This window comes from Pinus tabuliformis, chromosome 2_2 (assembly GCF_031772625.1).
Source record: "Pinus tabuliformis cultivar Carrire ecotype Pingquan chromosome 2_2, CPIR1, whole genome shotgun sequence".
Taxonomy (NCBI): domain Eukaryota; kingdom Viridiplantae; phylum Streptophyta; class Pinopsida; order Pinales; family Pinaceae; genus Pinus; species Pinus tabuliformis.
Genome location: NC_142300.1, coordinates 997,187,108 through 997,214,835, shown reverse-complemented (window position 1 = coordinate 997,214,835; position 27,728 = coordinate 997,187,108). Strand labels below are relative to the sequence as shown.

The 27,728-nt window shown below is 35.1% G+C and overlaps 1 protein-coding gene across 1 annotated transcript; it reads right to left on the bottom strand.

Annotated features, from left to right (window-relative positions):
* Positions 1–3,454: 3,454 nt before the first annotated feature.
* Positions 3,455–3,826, bottom strand: LOC149196707 (uncharacterized). Its single transcript, XM_089408394.1, has one exon. It carries the CDS (start codon positions 3,824–3,826, stop codon positions 3,455–3,457), a length of 372 nt encoding a protein of 123 aa, XP_089264520.1.
* Between the last annotated feature and the right edge of the window lie 23,902 nt (positions 3,827–27,728).

Below are 27,728 nucleotides of genomic sequence, written 5' to 3'. Positions count from 1 at the left end.
AATTTTCCACATAATAATATATTGCCAACTTTGTCTTTTAGTGCTTTCTTAAAACATAGATTTTGGTGAAAATAACTATCTTCAAATGTGGAAAAACTAGAAAGTTCACTCCCACAAAGTTCTCCAACATATTGAAAAAAATCCAATGTTTGAGGATAAAAATAACAATGAGAAAGAGGCCCAATCCAATGAAAAAATGAACCAGGACAAAATCCAATTGTATAGAACATACTTACCGATCAAACAAGAAAATGATCTAGTACCCGTTTTTTTGAGGTAGCAGAAAATCACTCGATCTTGAAAAATGGTGATTCAGAATATACCTTTTTTTTGGAGCATATTTTTGCCACTTTAAATTTTTTTATGTATCAAGTATGAACAATTTTTTTAAATGTTAGTGATTTTCATGTTGATTTTGGAAAGTGTTGATGCAACGTCAACACATTTTTTTAGAGGGCATATTTTTTGACACTTTAAATTTTTTTATGTATCAAGTGTGAACATTTTTTTTTGTTAGTGATTTTCATTTTGATTTAAAAAAGTGTTGATGAGCATCAACCCTTTTTGTTTAAAGAGCTTAGTTTTTACACTTTAAATTTTCTAATGAATTAAGTGTGGATAATGTTTTTAAATGTTGTTGATTTTCATGTTAAAAAAAAAAAAGAAAAAAAAAGAAGCATGACAAAAAATCAAATACAAAAAATATATATAAAAAAGGAAAAACAAAAAACCTATAAAAATGTAAAAAAAAAAACACAAAACATAAAAATAAAACATCAAACATGACCAAAAAAAATAATAAAAACATGTTATATATATATATATATATATATATAAAACAAAAATAAAAAAAATAAAAAAGAAGAAGCTAAAACTAAAAATAAAAGTACATAAAACATGTTAGTAAAAAAAAAAACCTATAAAAATGTTAAAAAAAAAAAAAAACCAAAATTAGATCGTAAAAATAAAATAATTAAATAAAATATCAACCAAAAAAACAAAAAATAAAACAAAAATGATTTCTTTTCTAAAAAAATATATAGTTTAAAGAAAAACAAATTGAACCACAAAAAAAATCTAAAAACAATTTGTTTTTAAGTTAAAAAGCAAATAAAAAATAAAAACCTCATTACGAAAAAAATAGCTTAAAATAATTATCCAAAAAAAATTAGAAAAGAATTAATTAAAATAAAAAATAAAAATATATTTAAATTAATAATTTAAATAAACAAAAGTAAAAATAAAAGATAAAATAAAATAAAAATTTAAGAATTAATTTTTTCAATTAAAATTATAAAAATAAAGAAATAATAGGAAAAAATAACAAAAAATAAAAAAATAAATTATAAAAATTCAAAAAAAATCATAAAAAGAATTCCAATACAATTAAAAAAATAACTTATAAAAATTAAAAAGAAAAAAAAAATAAATAAAAAAATAAATTTCAAAACATATTAAAAAAAATAAAAATAAAAAAATTTAAAAAATAAATAAAAAGAAAAAGGGAAAAAACCATTAAAAAAAAAAAAAAACAAAAAGCACAATTAAACAAAAAACAAATACCTCACCCCAACCCTCTCCCCCTCCCCCCAAACCCAACCCTCTCCCCTCCCCTCCCCTCTCGGCCCTCCCTTACCCCCTTCCTCTCCCCTGCACACCATCGGCCCTCCCCTCGACCCCTCCCCTCTGCCCTCCCCCCTTTCTCCCCCCCTGATGGCGCAACCTCCCCCAGCCACCCAGGTCCCTAGATAGAGGCCAAGAGGCCGCAGGCTGGGGGCTTGGGCAGGGAGGAGAGGGGGGTGAGGGGTGAGCAAGGGCGGGAGAGGCGAGTGTCGGCAGGGGAGGGGAGACGGGTCGGGTTGGGGGAGGAAGGGGGAGGGCCGAGGGTTGGGAGGGGAGGGGAGTGAGGGAGGGCCGAGGGGGGAGCATTTGGGGGGGAGGATGGAGGGTGGCAAGGGGACGGGGATGAGGGAGGACCGGGGGAGGAAGGGGTCGGGGGGAGGGAGGGTGAGGGGAGAGGGGTGAGGTATTTGTTTCTTTTAACTTTTTTTTTAATTGTTTTTTTTTTTTTTGTAAGCTACGGTATGACCTTTTCTATTATATACAACAAAAATAAAATATACATTCGCAGGTGACCTCAACCCGCCCCATAGGGAAACCGGGTCTGTTGGACCCCCATAGTTTGAGAATGTCTACTTGCCATCTTAGCTTGAAAAACAACATGTTTAAAACTATAGCAGCTTCCTATCTACATTCTGTCTCTTAATGCCTAGTCTCAAATACATATCATGAACTGCCATACTGGCTGGTTCTCTAATGCTTATCAAAAAATTCAAAAAATAACAGAGCAAACATTCAGTCTACCATGATTTCTTGCTTGATTTCCTCCTCACGCTTCGCCTTGGTTAATTCCTTCAGCATGCCGCGGATTTCCTCCATTTTGCTGTCCTGCTTCCGCATCATGAGCTGTAGATTGGCCATCTCCTTTTTCATATCCGGCAGACCTTGAGCTATCTCTGTTATCTCTACAGCGACCTGCTCCATTGCGCTGGCTAACAGATGTTTCATAACCCAATACATATGTAATGCCTGTTTATATAATGTTAGGCGCCCTCTTGTATTCCCAGGATCCGGAATGAGGGTGTTCCATTCCTCCATTTCTGGATCAGAGGGTTCTTCTAGAACTTTGTTTTCTAGAGCATCTATTATCCTTCTGATATCTTTGTTGGTCCCTTTGACATATGCTTTCTCCGCTTCCTGAGCAACCTGCTCTGAGGAGCGACGACCTCGTTTCTGCTGGTTCGAGGCCGGAATCTCAGTCTCGCCATGTTTCGCCTGCCATGTTCTTCCGCGACCCCTACGCTTCCTTCCTTTTCCTCTTCTCGTAGGTCTGCCCCTACTCCTGCTGCTCTGCCCTACTTCGAAAGTCACTCTCGCCCTGCATTCCTCATTCCATATCTCCATTTTCTTTTCTCTGCAATCTCCTTCTTCTTCCGTTGTTCATTCCTGTTCCCTCCGTGTATTCCTCCCTCCCCCCTCCTTCACCCGCCTTTCCTTCCTTCCTCCCTCCGCCATATCGTCTTGCTTTCTATTAAGTCGATGCCCCAAGTTTCTCTGCCAACCTGCTTCGCTCCTCGCCACCTTTTCGGTCTTCAGATTATCTGTCTTTTTGCTTGCTCCTGCTCTTGAAAGAATACCGCCACCTAACCTCTATTGCGCCAAATGATCGCCGCCGATCTTCTCCCCTGCCATTTTCATAATTCTACCTGTTTCTTGTCTTGGTGTGCGTTCTCCTCTGCATGCCATCGCTGCTAGCCTAATAATGATGGCTTTGATGTGTGGCGTGTACTGCCCTGTACTACATCCCATCACAGCCTTATGTTGTCCATCTTTCTCCACCCCAATCGGGGTATGTGTGTTAGCATGATCATGGTTGTATTGTATCATTATTATCCTATTTGGTGATTCGGTTTAGGTTTTCCCATCTTGTCGTGGCCAGCTGGGATGTCCATATGGTATCTACTTTTCCATCTGGTTCGTTGCATCCCCAGTTTGCCAGGTAGTCTGCTGGTCTATTGCCTTCTCTTCTTACATGATGAATGACCTTATACTCAATACGTTTCATAGATTCTTCTAAGTCCTGGATGAGACCCGCCGTCCTCCAGCTCTTAGCCACCTGTTCCCATGACTTGCCATGATTTAGTTTTCTGATTGTCTCTATTACCAAATTTGAGTCACCTTCTATTTCTAATTTCATATATCCATTTCTTATTGCGATCCTGATTCCTTGATATGCCACCATGAACTCGGCTTCGTTGTTACTCATTATACCTCCTCTGTCTGCATAGATCCATCTGGTTTGGCCTTGGCTATCTCTAAAGATCCCGCCATATCCAGCAGGTCCCGGATTTCCTTTTGATGCTCCGTTTTTTATTTTTATTTTTTTTCTTTCTTTCTTTCTTTTTTGATTTTTTTTGTAACATGTTTTGAAATTTATTTACTTTTATTTTATTTTTTTATAATTTATTTATTTTTAATTGTTTTGATTTTTTTTTTTTTAATTTTGTTTTTTTTAATTTTATTTTATGTTATTTCTTTATTTTTATAATTTTAATTTAAAAAAAATCCTTAAATTTTTATTTTATTTTAATTTTTTTTATTTAAATTATTTAATTTAAATATTTTTTAATTTTAATTAATTCTTTTTTTTTTAACTTAAAAAAATGTTTTTATATTTTTTTGTCGTTCACTTTGTTTTTCTCTAAATTATATATTTTAAAAAAAATCATTTTTTTTTCGTTAATTTTTTATTCATTTTTTTTAACGAGTTAATTTTGGTTTTTTCTGCATTTTTATAGTTTTTTTTTTACTAACATGTTTTTATTATTTTTATTTTTGTCATATTTTATGTTTTTTTTACATTTTATAGGTTTTTTTTTCTCAAAGTTTTTAATTTTTTCTCATGCTGTATTTTATTTTTTGTAATTTTTATTTGGGTTTTTCTTTTTTTTTTTTTGCTCTTTTTTTTTTCTTTTTTAATTTTACATGGTATGGTCAATTTTTTTTTACATTTTATAGTTATTTTTTTATGTCATTACTATATATTTTTTATATCTGATTTTTATTTTTTTAATGTTTTATTGATGATGATGATGATGATGGTTAACATCCACTGAGACCAAACTTTGGTCTGTCGGACCTAAAGAAACGAATTATTTAGTTTGAATTGAGATTTTATTACTTGTTATTTTATTATTATTATTATTATTATTTTTCAATATTTGAATTTTTGTTTTCTTTTGTAAATCTCCATATTAACTTAATTCAATATAAAAATAATTTTAGTAATTTCAAACCAAGTAGAGATCATGAATAGGTCAAACACAGAGTTATTATTTACAAGAGTATCAATACACAATAGGAGTGTGAAATCAAACTCTTCGAAGCAATTGATTTAAGCTAAATCATATTAGTATCTCTAACATTCAATAAAAATATTATAGTTATGGATAACATACTAGAATCTTTGATGTTTGAATTTTGTGTCTGATGACTCTAACTCCCTTTCCCACAACCTACGAGGGATTTATTGATTGAATGATGGCGATGTGAGGATCTTAGTGTAAATGGAAAGGATGTGTGTCCCTTGCATTGCATTGAAACTATTCTACAAAAAAATTAGTAAAACGTTTTTGTGCTCAATTTCCTACGGTCCCTTCATGCCTTTATGAAGCACTAATGAGGGGGTGATCATTCATCTTCATAGCATCCAGGCATCCATTATAAAAGTTAGGCATTGTTGATCTAGGTATTTTAAGAAGGTTAGGCACCTTTGATCTATCTCCACTAAAAATCCAAGTACATCAAATGAGAGTTCTTAAATGGGTATTCAAGTCATTCCATTGTGATGGAAAATGTTACAAATTGAAGTAAACAAGAATTAGTGGTCTTCTTGTAAGTAGTGGAGGCAAGGGTTTTCAAAGATTAGTAAAGTTGATGGTAGTGTGGATATTGATATCTCCTTGTAAACATTATCAAAACCAATAATAGTCTCAATATATGTAAATAATAGTCTCAATTGTATGGAAAACCATGATTGACCATTACTTTGACTAAGAGGAGAAAATGATAAGAATTTTTTAATGGGGAAGAAATAATTGTGAAACATAACTCATGAATTTTAGTTGAAATTTATACAAGTCCTCATGTTCTTTACTTTTTTTTTTTTTTTTTCGATCAAGTGAGAGTAGGACCTTCTATTAAACTTAGTTAAATATACATAATTTACAAGGAGCCACACCCGCTCTGCGAGAGTTCAACAGATAGCCGGGTAGGCCAAACCTAACCAATCTCCCAAAATTAAGAGAACCTAAACCGAAAAACCGGGGAGAATTGCCAAAAAAAACATAAGGAGCATAGTAAACCTTGGAGGGCAAGTCCAAAACTCGCCATAGAACCACAAGAGGTCCCACCACAAGTCAAATTGAAAACTGACAAACTGACAAACTAACAAACAGACAAACGAACCCGAAGGAATTTAAAGCATAACACTTTAGATATTTTTCAGGTCCGACCAACGCACACACACAATCGCCACCGTTGATCCACTAATTAAGATCCAACGGTCATCATGGATATCGAAAGGACAAGAAACGCAAGAGTTAACTGCCTGATGAGGATGGTTTTCTCTCTCCTCGTTCCACAACGTGTCGCTCAAAGAGTGGAATCGAAGCCAAGCATTGAAAAACCAGAAATCGTTCAGACCCCGCCTGATATACCACTTGTGGTATTGGACTGGTTGACTCGCGTAAAAACCCACCTGACGTTTCCCCTTGTGCTGTCCCTTAATTCCTTCTAGCGGGTAGTACTTGAGCCAATCCCGTTCACTTGGATTCTCTGTCAACCACCACCTAAGCCAAATGACAAGGGCTACCCTGCCCTGTGGAACAATCCGAGTCAAACTGTTCTTCATTTAATCAAAGTGAATCCTTACCTTGGAAAATCACCAAACCATGGCGAGTTGGACTGTATGGAGTCCTCCAACCTCCCGCTGGTCTTCAAGATTCCTCTGATCCTCCCTGTTAGTCCATAGTTCCATATCCTGGGTAGCATTACATAGACAATCCTCCCGCGATTTACCTGGGGGAAGTGAATCCCAAGCATACCTAGAATCCCTGTTCCTATTATGACTCCTTCATTCGCCAACCGATCCCCTAACATATTAGCCTTTCTTTTCACATGAGAAAATCTGATAGTTTTGAGGGTTCGCAGGTGAGAATAGATGCGACAAAAAACCTACAAGAGCTTCCAGTGCTTTGACACTTTATCTGGAGAGGTGCCATTACTAATCTTCTTAGCCGCTCTAATAATTAATTTTGAATCCGCTTCAATTATATCATTGTGTGAACCTCAATTCACCAGGATTTCCAAGCATGGCTCTAATGCCATGAGATCAGCCATGTTGTTTGTAGCCTTCCCCAAGTGGCCATGGAAGATCATTTGTATTTGTCCCTGATCGTCTCTTATGGCACCCCAAAAGCCCTCTAATCCTCGGTTGCCCTTAACTGCTCCATCAATATTGATTTTTAAGAAACCATAAGGAGGAGGCTTCCAGATGGTAGCACACGTGTTTAGAAGGTTCATTGTCTTCATTATTCCCAAAGGATTAATAGACTGGAGCCCTAGGTGAAGTAAAATTCTCTCCTCATGGGGCAGGGGAGGATCTTTAGGAACGGTCCTCAGCAAGCTTCTAACTGTGTCTTTGAGCTACCTTAGAATTTGCTCAATTATGTGTTGGGGCCTGTGAGTTTTGTTTTTGAAGATTCGACTGTTGCGTTCTTTCCACACATGCCAAATGACAAAACCTGGAACCAGAATCTAGGCTTTATTAACTATCTCATTCCCTACGAAGTTCCTCCTCCAGTTATTTAGAGTGTTGGATATGCTAAGACTGTCCCTATCAGTTTGTCTAAAGATAGCAGCCACCCAGTCCCACACCTTTGAAGTGAAAGGACAGAGGTTGAGAAGGTGTTCAATCATCTCCTCATGCGCACCACAAAGGTAACACCTGGAAGGACCAATGAAGCCTTTCTTGAGGAGATTCTCCCAAGTTAAGATCTTCCTTTGATGCACTAGCCAGATGAAAAGCTTTATTTTCATCCACTGTGGACTTTGCCAAAGTTTCTTCCAGATCTGATCAGGATTCACAAAGTTAAATCCTGTGACTTCCCGTTTGGCCTCTTTGAGGTTAAAGTTGCCTTCAGTGTTCTTTCCCAACTTAATTGATCCGTTCAGGAAGAGACAATAATACTTTTATGCTCGAGCTCCTGGGTGAGGGCTTATGCCTTGGTTTTCAGCTGGTTTTCATCACTGTATCCTAGATCCTTCCACTCCCTCCATTTTCCATTGTTCCTTCCCTGATCCCAGAAGTCTTTTACCAGAACCATACCTTTGTTGTCTGTGTCATTTTTGAGATCTGCAAATTCATCCCTATAAAGGTTGGGTTCCTATTGCCAGTTATCCTCCCAAAATCGAGCAAGATCCCCTACCCATGTTCTTTAATTATTAAATACTTAATGTAAATACAAATAAATTATCGTTAAGATATTGATTTTTAAGATTAAATACGTATTAAAAGGAATTCATCTATGACACTTTATTTTTGATATAGTTTGAATAAACCACTTAAAGTTCATTATCGATTAATCCTAATTAGTTTTGTAAAAGATATATCTTTACTTACATTAAGAGATTTATTTCAAAAATAAATTACATTTATAAACTTATATCAATACATATAAGTAAATGGAATTGAATAAATAGCTTCTAAGTCTTGTTGGATTCTATGAGATTATTTTAAGTACAAATAGTTTCTTTAAGAATTGAAATTTACAAAATGTTTATCTTGATGGGAAAATCATGTCATATGGTGCAAAAAGTTTAAAGACATTCATTTATGGCTCATATGTTGAATGAGCTTAAATAGTCTACTTAATGCTAATTGTCAATTCATTAATCCATGTTTAATTAGAAAATGCATTTTTTACATGGATTTTTATTCTAGAAATAACAATGTCACATTTATACATTCATATTAAACCACATGATAAATAAAAATCAATTAATGGTTTCTTGACTTATTGAATTATATGATAATTGATTTAAGAATGCATGGTTAGAAAAAGTTGTCAATTCAAAATAGAATAAATTAGTTAGAACTCATCAAACACTGATTTTAAATTATTAATTTTCTAAAAAATATATTTTTACTTATATTAAGAACTTTATTTCAAAAACAAATTGCATGTATACATACATATATACTAAACATAATTTAATACATACTTGTTTTATTGTCTTCTGTCAGATTATTCAATTACAAATAATTTATTTAAGAATTGAAATTTACCAAATGTTAGGGGTGGGAAAATCAAATGTCCTATGTTGCAGAAAGTTTAATTACATTTATTTATGGCATGTATCTTGAATGAACTTGAACAATCTACTTAACATTCATGACCAATTAATTATTCCATGTGTTGTTAGGAAAAACATTTAATTTTACATGGAGTTTTATTTCAAAAAAATTGTCACATTTATACATTTATATTAAACCTCATGATAGGAAAATAAAAGTCGATAAATGCTTTTGTATAGATCACTTAGAACTCATTATCAATTACTTTATATATATATATATATATATATATATATATATATATATATATATATATATATATATATATATATATATATATATATATATATATATATATATATATATATATATATGAAGAGCAACATCTCAAAAATACATCACATTTATAAACTTCTATCAATGCATATAACCGAATAGAATTCTTCAAGTCCTATTGGACTCTATGAAATTATTTAAACCACAAATAAACTAGTTGAGAATTGAAAATGACAAAATGTTAATATGGATGGGAAATTCAATGTCTTATGGTGCAAAAAGTTTAGATACAACCATTTTTAACCCATCTCTTTAATGAGTCTAGATGGTCCACTTAACACATTGTTAATTAATTATTCCGTGTTTCATTAAGAAGATAATTTTGTTTTTCATAGAGTTTTGTTTCAAAACAATACAATATGAAATTAATACTCTTAATAAATTAAGTGATAGGATTATGGATTAAAAATTTCAGTTTATTTAAAATACAAATTACAAAAAATTAACTTTAAGTAATGAAATTAAATCCCTTAAAGTTCAAAGATATAATTCATCCATGATAGTGTCTAAACAAACCTTGATAGTCCACTTAGCAATCATTATCATTAATTATATGTTTTTTTAAGAAATTCAAAATTATTTACAATAGATTTTTATCTAAAAAATTACAAATCATATTTATGCACTCATATTAGTGGATTTTATATGTAAACAATGAATAACTAACTTTGTGCCTTGTTGATTTTCATTGTTATATGATTGCAACTACAACCATTAATTGATTTAAGCATATAAATTTAGGAAAATTATGAATTGAGAAATCACATATCTTATGTTTCAAAAGGTTCAAATCATTCATCTATGACACATTTCCCATTAGCCTTAATAGTGAATAATGCATTGTGAATAGTGAATAGTGCACATAGCATTTATCAACTAAATTATTATAATTTTTTTAGTAAGAATTACACCTTTGCTTGCAAGGAGTTCTATTTCAAAACTTATATTTCACATTTATATATGATTGTTGATGCATATAAGTAAACAAAAATCATTAAAAATAACATGTCTTGATAGTTCATGTAAGATAATTAAAAAGGCAAACAACAAAGTCATTGCAAAAGAAATTATAAATAATAAGAAATATACATATTAATATAATTGGCAATTCCCATATATTTCAAAAAATATAAAATCATACAAATTGATACAACAAAAACTATGTCCAAAATGTATTGAAAATTTGGAATGTACTTTTCAACAAATTTATAAAGGAAATTATCTCCATCCACTACAATGAAGTACATGTTCTATTGAACATTTGAATGTACTCATGTTTTTCTTTGATACAATGAAGTGTCTTAAGAAAGGGGAATAAAACTTGCATAAGTCAAGTATCTTGCTCTTTTCCTGTATAGGCTTTTATCAAGATGTGGTTTGATCGATATCCAATGAATTGAAAAGTATGCTTTGTTGTATCTATTAGCAATACATTTGATTCTTTATAATTATCTCCATATTGGGACCACACATCAGTCAACTTTTTCTCATAAAATTGTCTTGTTCTCCCTGCTTCCAATTTTGTTTGCAAATAACAATGAGACTTGTCCCATGCAAATTTAAAGTCCTCTATATCAATATTTGACTTTTCAAGTACTTTTCGGATGTACTTGTCAGTGACATTAATGTCCATATTATGACATCATAAATTTTTAAGCAACATTTTAATACTTCTCACTGAAAAAGCCTTAAAAAATAAGACCTACCACCAAACTATCAGTCTAGTTCCCTTTGAATATGAAAATTGTGTTCATCTTTGGTGTATGATATGAAGAATACTCCTTCCATTTCAAATATCAACATCTTTTGACTTGTAGTAATGCCCATCTGCATCTGCACTGCAACCACATGTATGATATTAAAATGTCTACACTTCATTGCTCAAGGACATAAACACCTACCAAATTAAAAATAATGTTATTATTTATTATGAATTGTTTCCATTATATGCAAAGGGAATTTTACGAGTTAATAGTAATAAAAAATACAAATACAAAGGCCCCATTAAAATGAACAAACTAATGATATGTTTAATTTATATATACAACCTAGTACCTTTATTTAATTTGTATGGAATACAATTTTTCTAAGAACACTTTGACCCACCATTAAAATCATTGATTTTAATACTTATGATGATTTCTTTAATTGCAATTGAAAAATATAATTACAATGGTCTAGTGCAAGTAAACAATCTAATTATATCTTAACTTCCACATACAATATAATTTACAATTTTTAAATTTCAAACCTAATTAATTATATGCTAATTTCTAGAGTCTCTACCCTAGTTGCTTTTGGTGCTTCTTTTAGTACAAATTTTATGTTTATTGTTGGTGCTACATAGAACCTAATATAGTTTTTCAACTTATATGGAATAAAAAAAGTTATAAGAATGCAATGGGTCATCCTTCATATTACTAATTTCTAAGAGGTATAATGATAACTTAAACCACTATTGAAACAAATAATTGTAATGATCTAATTCAAACAAATAGACTAGTTATCTATTAATTTTTACATATAATGTAATCCATTGTAAAAATTTCTATAGCATGGGAAATTTTGATATGAAAACATTAAATGACAATTCAAATCAATAATTGTTATCAACACAATATCTCACCAAAAATAAATAAAATAAAAATATTTTATTTTTAGTAATGATAAACCAAATCAACAATTATTTTATTAGTGTTGTGAAATAAAAGCAATAGTTCATGATGTCATACAAATAATAGCATGAAATAGATATCGGTCATCTTAAGGTACTTCTAAATGCAATTCGTGGCTATGTATTCGGTCTCAGCGGTGCTTATAACAACTGACTTCTGCGTCCTACTCATCCATGATATCGAAGCAGAACCCAAAAAGAACTAGCATTGAGAAGTGCTCTAGTGATCCTCCACACTGGGTGCCTAGTTAGCATTCGAATAATCATGCAGCTTCATATTTCCAACAGTGTATCTCAATCCATGAGAGATTGTGCCCCGAAGATATCTTAGAAGATTGTTGGCACCAATCCAGTGAGGCTCAACCAAATATGAGCTCACCATGCTAACTGAAAAACATATATCCAAACGGAAGTTCACCAAGAACATCAATGCAAATGAGTATATGAAACTCAAAGGCATTTCCAAAATCTGGTCCGACATCACCAACATATAACTTCTGAATGTTAAGATCCTCGAGGTAGTCACGTGCTTGCAGTTTACCATTCCATATCCAGAATCCAACTCCCTCTTACTTCTGCAAGTGAGAGGGTCTGCACCTGTTAGAAATAGGTTGTTCTTAGAAGGCATCGGTATGAGAGGTCTATCATCCACAACCTTCAAACAATGGTTTGGATCGACTTCACTCTTAGTGAATCTCAGCTTCATTTGACAACTATCAATCCTCTCATATCAAACTTGGGGTGATTTGCTTCAAGCCATAGAGGGCTTTCTTCCACCTACACACATGAGATTCCTAATCATGAATCTCAAACCTCCTCGGGTTGTTCCAAACCTGTGGACCTGCTACATGAGGGGAATGGTCCCCTTGTGAGATTTTCCTTCGATACATCTCAGACATGTACCTTCATGCTCCTTTTGAATTTAAGAATCCTTGTCATCATCTGACTCACAGACCTCTGGTGCTATGTGTCAACTGACATGGTCCCCAATGGACTTTTTGAAATTTGATACAAATTTCCAACCTTGAACCCACAAGTAAAAGCATCCTTGAAAATTTTATTTTCAAACACGTACCTTTCCATCGATGAATGCCACCCTGAAACCTTTGACTTCCACTGCCGAAATGGACACCAGGTTCTTCTTGCAATCAGGTACATAAAAGAGATTATGTAAATGAATCGAGTTACCCTCATTCGATTGAGGGGTAACACCCTTTCTAGGATAGGTGGCATCGGCTCCAAGTATAAACCCACGAATGTTTCCATCTCTACCAAATTAGAGAGAGAGCACCCTTCTATCTGATGGAGTGCCTTGAAGCACTACAATCAATAAGCCAGATTCCCAAAGAATCTGAAGGAGAGGGCCAATACAAGATACCACTTCTTTATCTTATCATAAAAAACATTTGATTCTTCATACCTGGGGTTCCTTGGTTTCTCAAAAGAGTCAGTTGTGTCCTGTTATTCTTCTGATCATTGAAGATGTCCCTAGAATGATTGTTATCATCATCAAGTGATGTGTCCCTGCTAGTCAGACACTCCTTTGCATAATGACCAAACTTATTTCAACCAAGGCATCTGCCTTTCATTCCACCCTTAGATTCAGACTTCCCATTAAAGTGATCTTCAGGTAGGCCATCAGAAACTTCCACTACACCATTCTGATAATATTCTCTACTTCGACTTCACCCTTGGTGAATTAGAAGAGGGATGAGGAATCCATTGATCGTTTTGTCCTTTCCCAACTGTCTTAGTGATTGCTCTTTCACTATTGCTTGGGATTTGTCTTCACCTCAGCTCTGATACCATGTTAATTTTTGGGTATGTTCTATTCTAGAGTAATTTATTTCAATTTTCACAATTAACTCAATATTTTTTCCAGATTAGCAGTCACATCAACATTAAAGTAAACTATAGTTAGAACATAAATATAAATCGCAGAAGACAATCCAAGACAAGAGGACAAAAGATGTGGTGCTAGCCAGGGACAAACCCCAATGTGGGGAAACCCTTGTTCAATTCTTCTTATATGTTCTTCAATAGTTTAGCACAGAGAGAGAGAGAGAGAGAGAGAGAGAGCTAGTACATATACAACTGAAGTCAACACTTTGACTTATCTAAATGAGAGCATAGATCATCTCTAAGAAGATGATGCATGTGATTAGTTGAAGACATGCTTCTTCAACTAATTCTCCAAGGTGACTCCTTCACCTATCATCGTGCTGCATCTCATCATCATGCTGCACCCATCATCACAATGCTGGACCTCATGACTGCTGCACTTAATGTTGTATTGTTGTCCCATGTGTCATGGTTGAACCATGTTGTCCATGTTTGTTGTCCCATTTCTTTCTTGTTGTCACTTGCATGCTTGGTGTACTTGTTGCTAAGTACCATACAGTTGTCCCAATGTTAGTTTGATGTCCCTTACATGCTGATGTACCATTGCATGCCTGGTGTACCTGCTGCTAAACTGTACCATACAATTGTCCCAATGTTAGTTTGTTGTCCCTTGCATGCTGCTGTACCAATGCATGCTTGATGTAATTGCTGCTAAGTATCATACAACTGTTAGTTTGTTGTCCCTTGCATGATGTTGTACCAATGTGCTATACTTGCAGCACCATGAACTTGCTATATCATATTGCTGCACCTCATCATTGTGTTGCCCCTCATTATGCTATGATACACTTTGTCACTATACCCATCATGTTGAAACATTCATCATCATGTTGTTGCAATATATCATCATCATGCTGATTCAATGTATCGTCATCACTATTTTGGGGCTTTTCTATTTGCTGCATTGCTGGATTGGTTAGGGAATTCTAACAGCAGTCCTAACAGCCTTCAAAATGTGGCTAGAATAGCCCTCCACAACTGCGGTTCCCTTTCTAAGAGGGGAGGAAAGCCTTGGCTGCAATGCTCGGCTGTTCCAACCCCTATTCCATCCTTCGGCCTCCTCTTATCTATTGTGGCTTGCTAAAGCAAGTTGTGCCTTAGTTGTGGCAGCCCTTCTAAGGGACATTCCTTCACCTAACCACCCCAAAACAATTCCGCTGCCTCTCAACCTCAATATGTGGGCTACGACCTTCTTCAACAGCTCCTTGGCCTCTTGGAATAGCCTCTTAACTCCTCGTTGTTCTCTTCTAGGCTTGTTGTGGCTAGGGTATATCCATACCACCCTTAGGACAACGTATAGGCTTCTTCATAGGCTACGTTAGGGCTTCTCCATAGGGCAGTGTTAGGGCTTCTCAATAGGGCAGCGTTAGGGCTTCTTAATAGGGAAGCGTTAGGGCTTCTCCATAGGGAGTGTTATTCCTTAGGATCTATCCTCCTACTAAAACCCAAAGACAAGTAGAGAGGAAGAGATCCCAAGTGTGTGTAGAAATGACTTGAAGGCCACTTCTATTTATACTAAAACGTTGGGCACAAGTGGGGTTTATTTGGTTGTTGGCCGACCTTGACAAATTGTCCCATAACACAAATAAATTCATATCTCCATGAATATTTATAGGAATCAGATGATCTTTAGATCAATCTTACACCTCTCGATGAGAGGGATCCAAGAAAAATATCAACTTCCATTAATAAGATGACCCACATGGAGTTTGGACCTAGTTTCCAATTTTAATAGCATAAAAACAAACACATAAAAACATTATAGGGTGAAATAAATCTAGCATGTGCTAGAATTACGTTTAGCAAAAATACAAACATGTTTCCAACAACAATATTGCAAAGAAAATTAAATGTAGCACATGCTAGATTTATTTCTAGTACAGACAAAAGCACATTGCCAATAACAACATTAGAAGGGGAAAGAAATTTAAGCATAATAAAAAAAAAAAAAAAAAAAAAAAAAAAAAAAAAAAAACTCATATCAACATTGGTAGGTGAAAGAAATCTAACAAGTGCTAGATTTAATTCTAGCACAAACACAAATATGTTGTCAACAAAAACATTACAGCAAGGTAAAATAAAATCTAGCACATGCTATATTTCCTTCTAGCACAAACATAAGTAAACAACATTATTGTATGGCTAAAGAAACCTAATACATGTTGGATTTACTTCTAGCACAAACACAGACATATTACCAATAACATCATTGTAAGGAAAAAGGAATCTATCACCCACAAGATTTTTTCTAGCACAAACAAAAACACATTGCGAATAAGAACATTGTAAGGTGAAAGAAATCTAATGTGTGTTATATTTCATTCTATCATAAACACAAGCACATAACAACATTGCAAGGTGTCGGAAATCTAGTATGTGTTAGATTTACTTCTATCACAAGCACAAGTATATTGTCAACAACAACATTGCAAGAAAAAAAAGAAGTCTATTGCATGCTAAATTTCCTTCTAGCATAGGCAGAAACACATTGCAAAATAAAAACAATGCAAGGCATTTGATATCCTTCTAGCACAAATAACTATATTGTCAAAAATAATATTGCATTGTGAAAAAAATATAACACGTACTATATTTCCTTCTAGTACAAATTCACAAACATATTGCCAACAACAAAATTACCAGACAAAACAAATCTAACACATGCCAAATTTCCTCCTATCAAAAACACAAGCATGTTGCAAATAACAACATTACAAGATGAAAGAAATATAATGCATAATATATTTCCTTCTAATGCAAACATAATCACATAACAACATTGTAGGGTGAGAAAAATTTAGTCTGCGTTATATTTACTTCTAAAACAAGCATATAAATATTTCCAATGACAACATTACAAGACAAAACAAATCTAACACAAGCTAGATTTCCTTTTAGCCCAAACGAAAACATGTTAACAATAACAACATTGCAAGGTAAAAGAAAATCTATCTAACATGTGTTAGATTTCTTGTTAGCGCAAACACAAGTACATAGCAACAATGTAGAGTGAGAAATCTAGCAAGTGCTAGCTTTATGTCTACCACAAATACAAGAATGTTGCCAACAACAACATTGTAGAGTATAAGAAATATAGCCTGTGCTAAAAAAATTTCCAACACAAACACAAGCACATTTCGATTTGAAAGAAATCTAATGCATGTTATATTTCCTTCTAGCACAAACACAAGCACATAACAACATTGTAGGACTAAAGAAGTCTAGTGCATGCTAGATTCATTTCTATCACAAACACAAACAGATTGCAAGTTGAAGGAAAGAAAACACATGCTAGATTCCTTCTAGCCATTGTTTTAAAAAACGACCGAGTCAACTCCAACTCGGCCGAATTAGACCAAACCAATGCCTCGCCGGGTCAGCTCGATGGTCAAAACGGAATGGTTGGTCATGTTGTTATCAAGCCAGTCATTGACTCGGTCATCTCGATAACAACTCGGTTGACTTGGTAATGACTCGGTCGACTTGGTAACAACTCGGTCAGCTAGGCTCTTTGACAAAAATCTTGAAGCACATTTGTCAAAAGTTGTCCCACCTCCTAATATCAATGGTTTGGTTGTTGTTTATTGCATATTTATAGCCCTAAAGTAATCTATCACTGTGAGAAAGTTTTGAAAATTACAAGGTCGAAGTATGGTTATCCTAGTGGCATGAATTAGAAAACTAAAACAATGCATTGAGCCATACAATGTTTTTAAAAAGGCAAACGTTCTGGCAATGGACTAATAAATACATATTTACCTTTGATTGTTTTGGAGCTTTACTAGAATTAAATCAAGGGTTTTGAGACTTCATTAGGGGCAAAGAATTGGTATTATTGTTGTTGTAATCTAGTGATTGTCCTTAGGCTGAGGCAGAAAAGAATCCCGGCAGTGGTGGCTAAGTATGAAAATTGTATTGGATAGTGCACTAGGTGCCATTTTGATATAATGGATATATTCATGAGCCTAGTTTGATCATATGTTGTCTTCTCTCTATATTCTAAAGCTTTGTGTTTGGAAACATGAATGAAAATCTTTAAAATTATGTTTTTTATAAATAAATAAAAATTAATGTATTTTTTACAATTACCGCGTCATTGAAATCAAACTGGTTGAGTCGCTACCGAGTTGGAGTCGAAGTCGGAGCTGACCCTCGGTCATTTATGAACCAAAGTCGAAGTTTTAAAACATTGCTTCTAGCACAAGCAACCACATTTCCAAAAACATTGCATTGTGAAATAAATCTAGTGCATGAAAAATTTCCTTCTAGCCCAAAGATAAGCACATCGCCAATAACAACATTGCAAGGTGAAAAAAATCTATGTGTTTTAGATTTTCTTCTAGTATAAACACACGCAGACACAAACATTGTAAGGTGAAATAATTCTAGCTCGTGCTAGATTTACTTCTAGCAAAAACACAACCATGTTGACAACAACAACATTACACGGCAAGGAAACCTAGTGCATGCTAGATTTCTTTCTAACACAAGCACAATCACATTATAGGATGAAAGAAATAAAACCAGTGCTATATTTCCTTCTAGCACAAACACAAGAACATAACAACATTGTAGGGTTAAAGAAATATAACACACACTAAATTTACTTCTAGCACAAACTGAAACATATTGCCAATAACAATATTGCAATAAAAGAAATCTAGCGTGTGCTAAATTTCCTTCTAACACGGTCACATGCAAAATTCCAATAACAACATTGCAAGGTCAAAGAATTCTAGCATATTTCCTTCTAGCACAAACAACCAAATTTCCAACCACAACATTGCATTGTGAAAGAAATCTAGTGCATGCTAAATTTCCTTATAGCTCAAACACAAGCACATAAAAACAATGTAAGGTGAAAAAAATATAAAATGTGTTATATTTACATTTATCAAAAACACAAGCCTATTGCCAACAACAACATTATCAAGCAAAAGAAAGCTAACACATGCTAGATTTCATTCTATCATACACAAGTGTATTGCTAATAACAACATTGTAAGATGAAATAAATCTAACGAATGTTAGATTTTCTTTAGCAAAAATAAGCACATAACAGCTTTAACCCTTAGTAGCTCCCACACACATATTTTTATTTACATGTTTGTTTTTTGACACCTAACACCCCTCAAGTCATTTCATGGACTTTTTTGAGAAGCCAATGCACTTCTATTATAATTATTAAGTTAGATGAAACCCACTTTGTATGCACATGGGGTCTTACCCCCCATACTCTTTTCATCTTATTTGGTCTACAATGTTAATGCGTTTATTAGTGTGCATGAAATATCATATTTTCAACACCAGAATTTTTAGCCTCAAAACATATAAAAGCATATGCACATCGATACTCTGGTCCCAAAACATACACACATACATACACATGGGCATGATACCCCCACTAGCCTAATCTTTGCATGTACATGTTATTTACAATCAAGGATTTGGAATTGGGGTGTTAGAAAAATTATCCAACATAGACAAAATTTTAGAACCTAAAATACACTAGAGGATGTGTTCCACGATTGGAACAAGGTAGTTATATTTATCTAATGCTGTTGGGTCCCTATAATACTAGTGATTACCCCATTAATATTGTAGTTATACCCCTTATTAATATTGTTGTGCCCCTATTGCCCCCATATTGTTATTACTGTGCCCCATAGAATCCCTCTATTGTTATTTTTGTGGCTTTATATTATTATTGTTAGGTCAGCTAGATTATATTGTGACTCCTTAGACTCCTATATATAGAAAGGATATTTTGTCATTTGAATCATCGAAGAATTGTTCATTTATGTAATGTAAAGGAGGTTTCCCTCTCGAAAAGGCTGAATTCTAAGGCGTTGATCTATCTTTTCTATCTTTACTTGAGCTGGTTTCATAACATTTGGTATCAGAGCTTTGGATTCTAGGGTTTCGCTGCTCCAAACAGGTCATCGTGGAATTTTCGCTATAACTTTTTTTCTGCGACGTTTCAGAAGTTGCAAAGAAAACCCATTTGAGAAGAAATCGCGCTGAACCTTGGCTCTGAATTTCAAAGCTTTTCGCGCTATATTTGCGGAGATATGATCTGAGGAAGTTGGTCTTTTTGTAGACTCCTGAATTACATTCCAAACAGGTGACCTGGGGAAAATCGTCATAACTTTCTCTCTGGGGATTGGATTGAAATTTTGTAAGAAGGTACAGAAAGAGGATGGACTTTAGTTTATTGTATGCATTTTTCAGATCGAAAGGTCGAAACAGTGACTCGTGGCACGTCGTACAAGTTCGCTCTACTGAACTAGTCTATAATCAAGTCACTGTGGGAGATTTCACATAACTCTTCCTTGAAGAAACCAATCTGGGTCAGACTTGTGGCATTGGAAAGAGGACACAAAGGGCTACTACAGATCACAAATTCAGAACTAGATGATAGGAAAGTACAGAGATACATCAGAGGCAATATCGAGCTCCTATAAAGTGAAAAAAGGTGTGTAGATTTTCTTAAATTTTTTCTTAAGCTTGGTTTGAAAATTTGTTTTGAAGGAATTCAAAGGGCATAATAGAGCATTATTATCGGTAACTAATGCCCCGAGGAAAGAAAATGCAAACACTTAGTAAGGAACCTGGAAGCTCTAGCATGACTCATGAAGAAGAAGAAGAAATGCTATATGATATATCAAAATTACAAGAACAAATGCAACAAGTGTCACTTGCACAAAAAGCAAAAGAATCTAAGATGGATGGTTTAAGGAAAGATGTAGAAGCTAAGATGGATGGTTTAAAGAAAGGCGTAGAAGCTAAAATTTATGGCATGGATGATAAGATGGAAGAATTGAAGATAAATATGAATAAGTTGCTACAAGAAATGGTCAATAAGGGTGAAAGGGTACTAAAGGAAACTCATGATGAGAACAAAAGAAATGTTAATCATGATTCCATAGACTCTAATGTTGGATCGAAGACTCACCATATTCCAACAATCGATATGAGGAAGTTTGATGGCAAGGATCCCGCCACATGGATATTACAAATGGAGCAGTTCTTCGATCTCAATAATGTGCAAAACACACAAAAGGTACGTATGGCTTTTCTCTCATAAATAATTTATCACTTGGGAAATTTTTACGGAAGAATTGATAGCACATTATGAGGATACAAAAAGCAACACTTTTTTTAGCCAATTGATAAGTCTCAAACAAAAGGGTTCAATAATGGAGCACATTGAGGAGTTCCAAAAATTGAACATAAGGGTAAAAGATATTCCAGAGGAGCATAGGATTGATGTGTTCATAGGGTCTTTAAAGGATAATATCCAACATGATGTTCGCCTTTGGGAACCTGATTCATTAGAGAAGGCATTCAGGTTAGCAAGAAAAATGGAAAGCAAAATTATGGCAACCAGGAAGCATACCACTCACAACTATAAAGACGGAAGTGTTGTTTCCCCTAGTCTTCCACAACCTATAAGGTTGACACCACAACAACTGGAAGAAAAAAGAGCAAAAGGGCTTTGTTACAGTTGTGATAGCAAATACACTAAAGGTCATAAGTGTGCTGAGAAGAAATTATTCTACATAGATTGTGAAGAGGAAGAAGAAAAGGAGCAAGAAAGGTCAAAAGAAGAGGATATACTCCAGGAACAAAGCCTAGATGAAGAACAAATAAATCCGACCATATCTTGTAATGCATTGGCGGGAATTACCACTCCTCAAACCATCAAGATAGAAGGACAAATCAAGAAGAAAAAGGTAATAGTGTTGATTGATTCAGGAAGCACCCACAATTTTATTCATTGTAGGGTAGCAAAAGAATTGAATTGCTTCCTATATCCAGCACCAGAGTGTCAAGTGATGATTGCAAATGGAGGAACAATAAATTTCTCTGGAAAGTGCCATAATATCAAGCTATCCATGGGAGAATATGTATTGACTAGCCCAATGCTTTCCATTCCAATGGGAGGTGCTGATGTTGTACTAGGAGTCCAATGGCTACAATCCTTGGGTACAATAGCTTTTAATTTTCAAGAACTTTTCATCAAATTTTCTACGGAAGGAAAGGAAGTTGAATTAAGGGGTATTGTAGGGAAACCAGGAAAGATAATCAGCTCTAATGGTATGACAAAGCTTCTAAAAAAGGAGCAAAGAGGTGTAATTGCACAATTATGTTCGCTAGATGTTTCCACATTGGAATCATCTATTTCTCCAGATCTCCAAAAAGTCCTAGACAATCATTCCAAGGTATTTGAGACTCCCAAAGGTCTCCCACCTATGCGTGATCATGATCATGCTATTCATCTAATTCCAGGAAGTGTTCCTCCAAACATCAGGCCGTACAGATATCCCTATGTCCAAAAAAGTGAAATTGAACGTATGGTTGCAGAAATGCTAGAGGCTGGTATAATTCAACCGAGTCAAAGTTCTTTCTCTGCTCCAGTAGTATTGGTGCACAAGAAGGATGGATCATGGCGCATGTGTCTGGATTATAGGGAGCTCAACAAGCTCACTATTAAAGATAAGTTCCCCATTCCTGTCATTGATGAATTACTGGATGAATTGCATGGATCAATTTACTTCACCAAGTTGGATCTTCGTTAAGGATATCATCAAATCAGAATGAAGATTGAAGACATTCCGAAAACAACATTTAGAACTCATGAGGGTCATTATGAATTTTTGGTCATGCCTTTTGGCCTTACCAATGCACCTTCAACATTTCAAGGTTTGATGAATTCAATTTTCAAACCATTCCTTAGAAAATTTGTGTTAGTATTTTTTGATGATATACTAATCTACAGCAAGTCTTGGAAGGATCATGTTGAACATGTTGACAGGGTGCTACAACTATTGGAGGAGAAACAATTATATGCAAAAAGATCCAAATGTTTCTTTGGAGTCCAGGAGGTGGAATATTTGGGTCATATTGTATCTCATGAAGGAGTTAAGGTAGACCCTAGCAAAATTAAAGCCATTAAGGAATGGAAAATCCCCACATCCATAAAGCATCTGCGAGGATTTCTTGGGTTGACAGGGTATTATCGCAAGTTTGTTAAGAATTATGGGAGAATAGCAGCACCTCTAACAACATTATTGAAGAAAGATGCATTTTCATGGACTCCGGAAGCAACAAAGGCCTTTGAACATCTTAAAGAGGCAATGTGCCAAGCACCGGTCTTAGCTACACCGGACTTCACAAAAACCTTTATTGTGGAATGTGATGCTTCAGGAAATGGAATTGGTGCTGTTCTAATGCAAGATGAAAGACCCATTGCTTTTGAAAGTCGTCCAATCAAGGGAAAGTTTTTAAGCAAAGCTATTTATGAGAAGGAAATGTTGGCAATACTCCATGCACTTAAGAAATGGCGACCCTACCTAATGGGAAGACACTTCAAGGTAAAAACGGATCATGATAGCCTTAAATACTTTTTAGAACAAAGATTATCCTCTGAAGAGCAACAAAAGTGGGTCACAAAGATGTTGGGTTATGACTTTGAAATCATCTACAAAAAAGGGAAGCAAAATGTGGTGGCAGATGCACTCTCAAGAAAGGATGAGGATGTGGAAGCATTGTTGTGCGCCATTTCTATTATCCAACCAGATTGGATAAACGAAGCAAGGGAGGAATGGAAGAATGATGAAGAAGTGTGGGCACTTATTCGAAAGCTACAACAAGATTCCAGTACGTCTGATACATTTAGCTGGAAAAATGATTCGTTATGGTACAAAGATCGCTTATACCTCTGTAAGAATTCCCAGCTAAAACAAAAGATTCTTATGGAATTGCACACTTCTCCCTTAGGAGGGCACTCAGGATTTTTAAAAACTTACCACAGGGTTAAGAAGGAATTTTTTTGGGATGGCCTTAAATCAGATATTCAAAAGTTTGTGGCGGAATGTTTGGTTTGCCAACAAAATAAAGTTGAAACAATTAAGAGACCAGGTCTATTACAACCTTTATCCATTCCAAGCCAACGTTGGGAGGAGGTTTCAATGGATTTTATCACAGGTTTACCCAAGTCTGAGGGAAAGAGTGTCATCATGGTGGTAGTTGACAGACTTACCAAGTATGCACACTTTTGTGCATTATCACATCCATTTAAAGCCAGTACATTTTCTACTGCATTTATGGAAACAATTCAAAAGCTACATGGAAACCCAAAGATTATTGTAAGTGACAGAGATCCCATTTTCACTGGAAATTTTTGGACAGAATTATTTTCTTGTCTTGGTACTCAGTTAGCTCATAGCTCATCTTATCATCCTCAATCTGATGGGCAAACTGAGATAGTAAACAAATGTTTGGAAGGATATCTTCGTTGCTTTGTATCTGATAAACAGACACAATGGGTCAAATGGTTGCCTCTGGCTGAATGGTGGTATAACACTTCCTTCCATACAGCAACAAAAATGACCCCATTTATGGCACTTTATGGGTATCAACCACCATCCATCACATCATATTTAAGAGAAAATTCTAAGGTTCAGGCAGTGGAACATCACATCGAACATCAACAACAAGTCCTCCAACTCTTAAAGGATAACCTCGTGTTGGCACAGAATAGAATGAAACAACAGGCAGATCAACATCGCAGTGAAAGAAGTTTTGATGTAGGTGATTGGGTATTCCTACGGCTACAACCATATAAGAAAATGTCCCTCAAGCAAGCTAAGAAGGATAATAAATTATCACCAAAGTATTATGGTCCGTACAAGGTGTTGCAAAAGATTGGTACTATGGCATACAAATTGGAGCTTCCTGCAGCTTCTCGATTGCACCCAGTTTTCCATGTTTCATGTTTAAAGAAGGTTATAGGCGACAAGCTCCCAGTTCAAATAATATTGCCAGAACTTGACGAGGAAGGAAAAATTATATTGGAACCAGAAGAAGTCATAGAAACAAGAACTCGACAGCTACGAAATCGATCAATTTTAGAGTATCTTATCAAGTGGAAGAACTTATTCGTTGAAGATTCCACATGGGAGGATGAAAATTTTATGCAGAAGTATCCAGAACTACTCAAGCGTTGAGGACAACACTTTTTTGAAGGCGAGGGGCATGTTGGGTCCCTATAATACTAGTGATTACCCCATTACTATTGTAGTTATACCCCTTATTAATATTGTTGTGCCCCTATTTCCCCCATATTGTTATTACTGTGCCCCATAGAATTCCTCTATTGTTATTTTTGTGGCTTTATATTATTATTGTTAGGTCGGCTGGATTATATTGTGACTCCTTAGACTCCTATATATACAAAGGAGGTTTTGTCATTTGAATCATCCAAGAATAGTTCATTTATGTAATGTAAAGGAGGTTTCCACCTCGAAGAGGCTGAATTCTAAGGCGTTGATCTATCTTTTCTATCTTTTCTTGAGCTGGTTTCATAACAAATGCTTTATTGATATTTTTTAAATCAATGAAAATCTTGATTTCTCCATTCTTATTCCTAACAGGCACCATATTGGATACCCATAGGGAATGGTGAATGATAAAAAATATTTTTCCTCTTATATTCATTTTCATTTGTTATTATATTGTTGAATACATATCTAAGAATGTTTGTTGAATAGGATTATATGTTTCTTGAATGATATCACATTCTGAATGATTTTAGTGTCATGGGTCTTTGAATCAGTGTGATTCTACGACAAAAAAGTCTTTATAATTCCTTTAGGAAATGAAAAAATGTAGCCCTCTCAATAGGCACGTATCCAATACCTAGATTAATATTTTGTGGGTATTATTTGTTATAGAGATCCGAATCACATATTTAAGAAATAAGTTCTCACTTTTTGGTTTTGCATCTAGAGGCAATGTATTAATTTGTTGATCACAATGTCAATTTTCATCAATGGTTGACCCCCTAAAAGTATCTCCCTATGTGAGGAATTCTAAAATAGGGGCATTATCATCAAAAAATATCTAGTTTGTAATATTGTTTGGTATAGAAGGTATGGAAAATTGTTCATTAGAAGACATGTCCATAGAAACATTTCCCAATGGTATAAATATAGGAGTTGTGTTTGAAAGTAAATTTGCATTTGCATTTTTACTTCAATGTACATAATTAATATTGAATGTTTCAAAATTAGAAATAATAAACCATGCCTCATCTCTATAATTCTTAAGGTGATTAAAATACAATGAATTGAATTTCCTAAATGTTTGATAACTATTTGTAAATCCTTATTAGTTGGAGCTATTTAACATCCAAATCTATCACTTTTTTAAGGCATTGTATCAAAGCCTCATACTTAGTGACATTATTTGTGCATGGGAAATACAAGCAACAAGACATCAAATATTTGTATCCTTTAAGATCTCTAAGAGTGCATCTAGACCTTGCTCATGAACTCAACTTAGAGCCATCAAAAAATAAAAACCATACATTTTAATTTACATCTAAATTTAGTAATTTTGAAAATAACTTTGTACATGTTCTTACATAATTACACTTATAGGTGTTCTCTTTGTTGGCTTGGGGTGGGCAAACATTGTTCACCCCTGGCCAATGGGAAAGCTTAAATTTCGCCCTTCTAACCAATGGAAATTTTCCATTTGTCCAAATTTCTTTCGGCATGTTTTCTCCTACCTGCGTGTTTCTACAGCTCTTTATGGCATCCTCTGCCCTGTTTTGAAACCTTGTACTCCTCTCTGGCATGTTGCACCTTTTTGGAGAGGTAAATCCCCTCTACAGATAGAGGCGATCCCTACTAGCCCAGAACGGGTCTAGCAACAATCAGTCAATGCTACCATGCAAGTTCCTAATTGCAAATAAAAGGTAGGCAATGAAAACCTACTTGGATTCCAATGCTAATGTTTGATGAAGAGACGTCGCTCTCGCTCCTTCGCTTTGGCCGGTCACAATCCTCCACGATCCTCGTGAATAGACACCTGCACACACAAAGAGAAACACAAACACAAGAGTGAAATCTAATAAATGCAATTATACGTCAGTCAGAAAGGACATAACTCACATTAACCATTACAAAGACAAATGAGAGTGGAACCATAATAGTAGTCATCTATTATTAATAAAAAACAGAGAGGAGTACAACCAAAGTTCTAACGTCGAATCCTTCTCAAGAGGGTCCAGCCAGCAAGTCTCTTAAGCATTCACCCTTGGAGGTAGATCTCCCAAGACAAAAACTCTCTCTCACACAAGTTTACACAAGAAAGCAACACTTCACAACCTTCCTTAAGCTCTCTAGCAATCCCACACTTGTCACACCAACTACCTATCAAATTCACACACTAGCAGCAGCACTCTAAGCACTATCAATTCCACACTGTCCAAACTAGCTGCTCATGGCAATGGTAGAGGCTTAAATAGGGGAAAGAGTCTCCATGAATGGTGGGAGGATGAGCTTTTCTCCAAGGAAGGTGGCTCAAATGACGAAACAAACATGCCAGAGAAGGGAGGGCGACATTTACAAGGCCAACAACCAGGTCTGGAGTCATCTAGAAGGCCGGCTGTTAGAACAAACTCGCCCAAACAAGATCAGCGTGGGTGTATAACTGCACTGGAGCGCTGACATCGCATCTGAATAACAGGGAAGGTTATGTCAGCGCGACCCAATATGAATAGAAGATGCGCTGGTTCATGAAATTCGACCAGCGCGGGAAACACGTGTGCTTCCGCGCTGGCAGCGCATTCGTCGTATTATGAGGCACGAGTCAGCGCGGTTATTTTAATAATAGTCCCGATGATGGGAAAAACTTTGGCAAAGTGGGTCATTTGGCAACATTAGAGAGCATGAGCATGGTTAATTTGAACTCATGACACAGTAGGGAGACTGACAGGGAGACAGTGACAAATTATTGTGTAACAGATGCCCCCTAAAGCATGAAGCCCGAGAGAGTGGGAGGGGTGAAATGCTTTACAAAACTCGCTGAACTGGAACACCACCAGGA

What these genes read in the sequence shown, in the direction of transcription:
- LOC149196707 (XM_089408394.1), bottom strand. Translation starts at nt 3,826, where the DNA reads ATGAGTAACAACGAAGCCGAGTTCATGGTGGCATATCAAGGAATCAGG.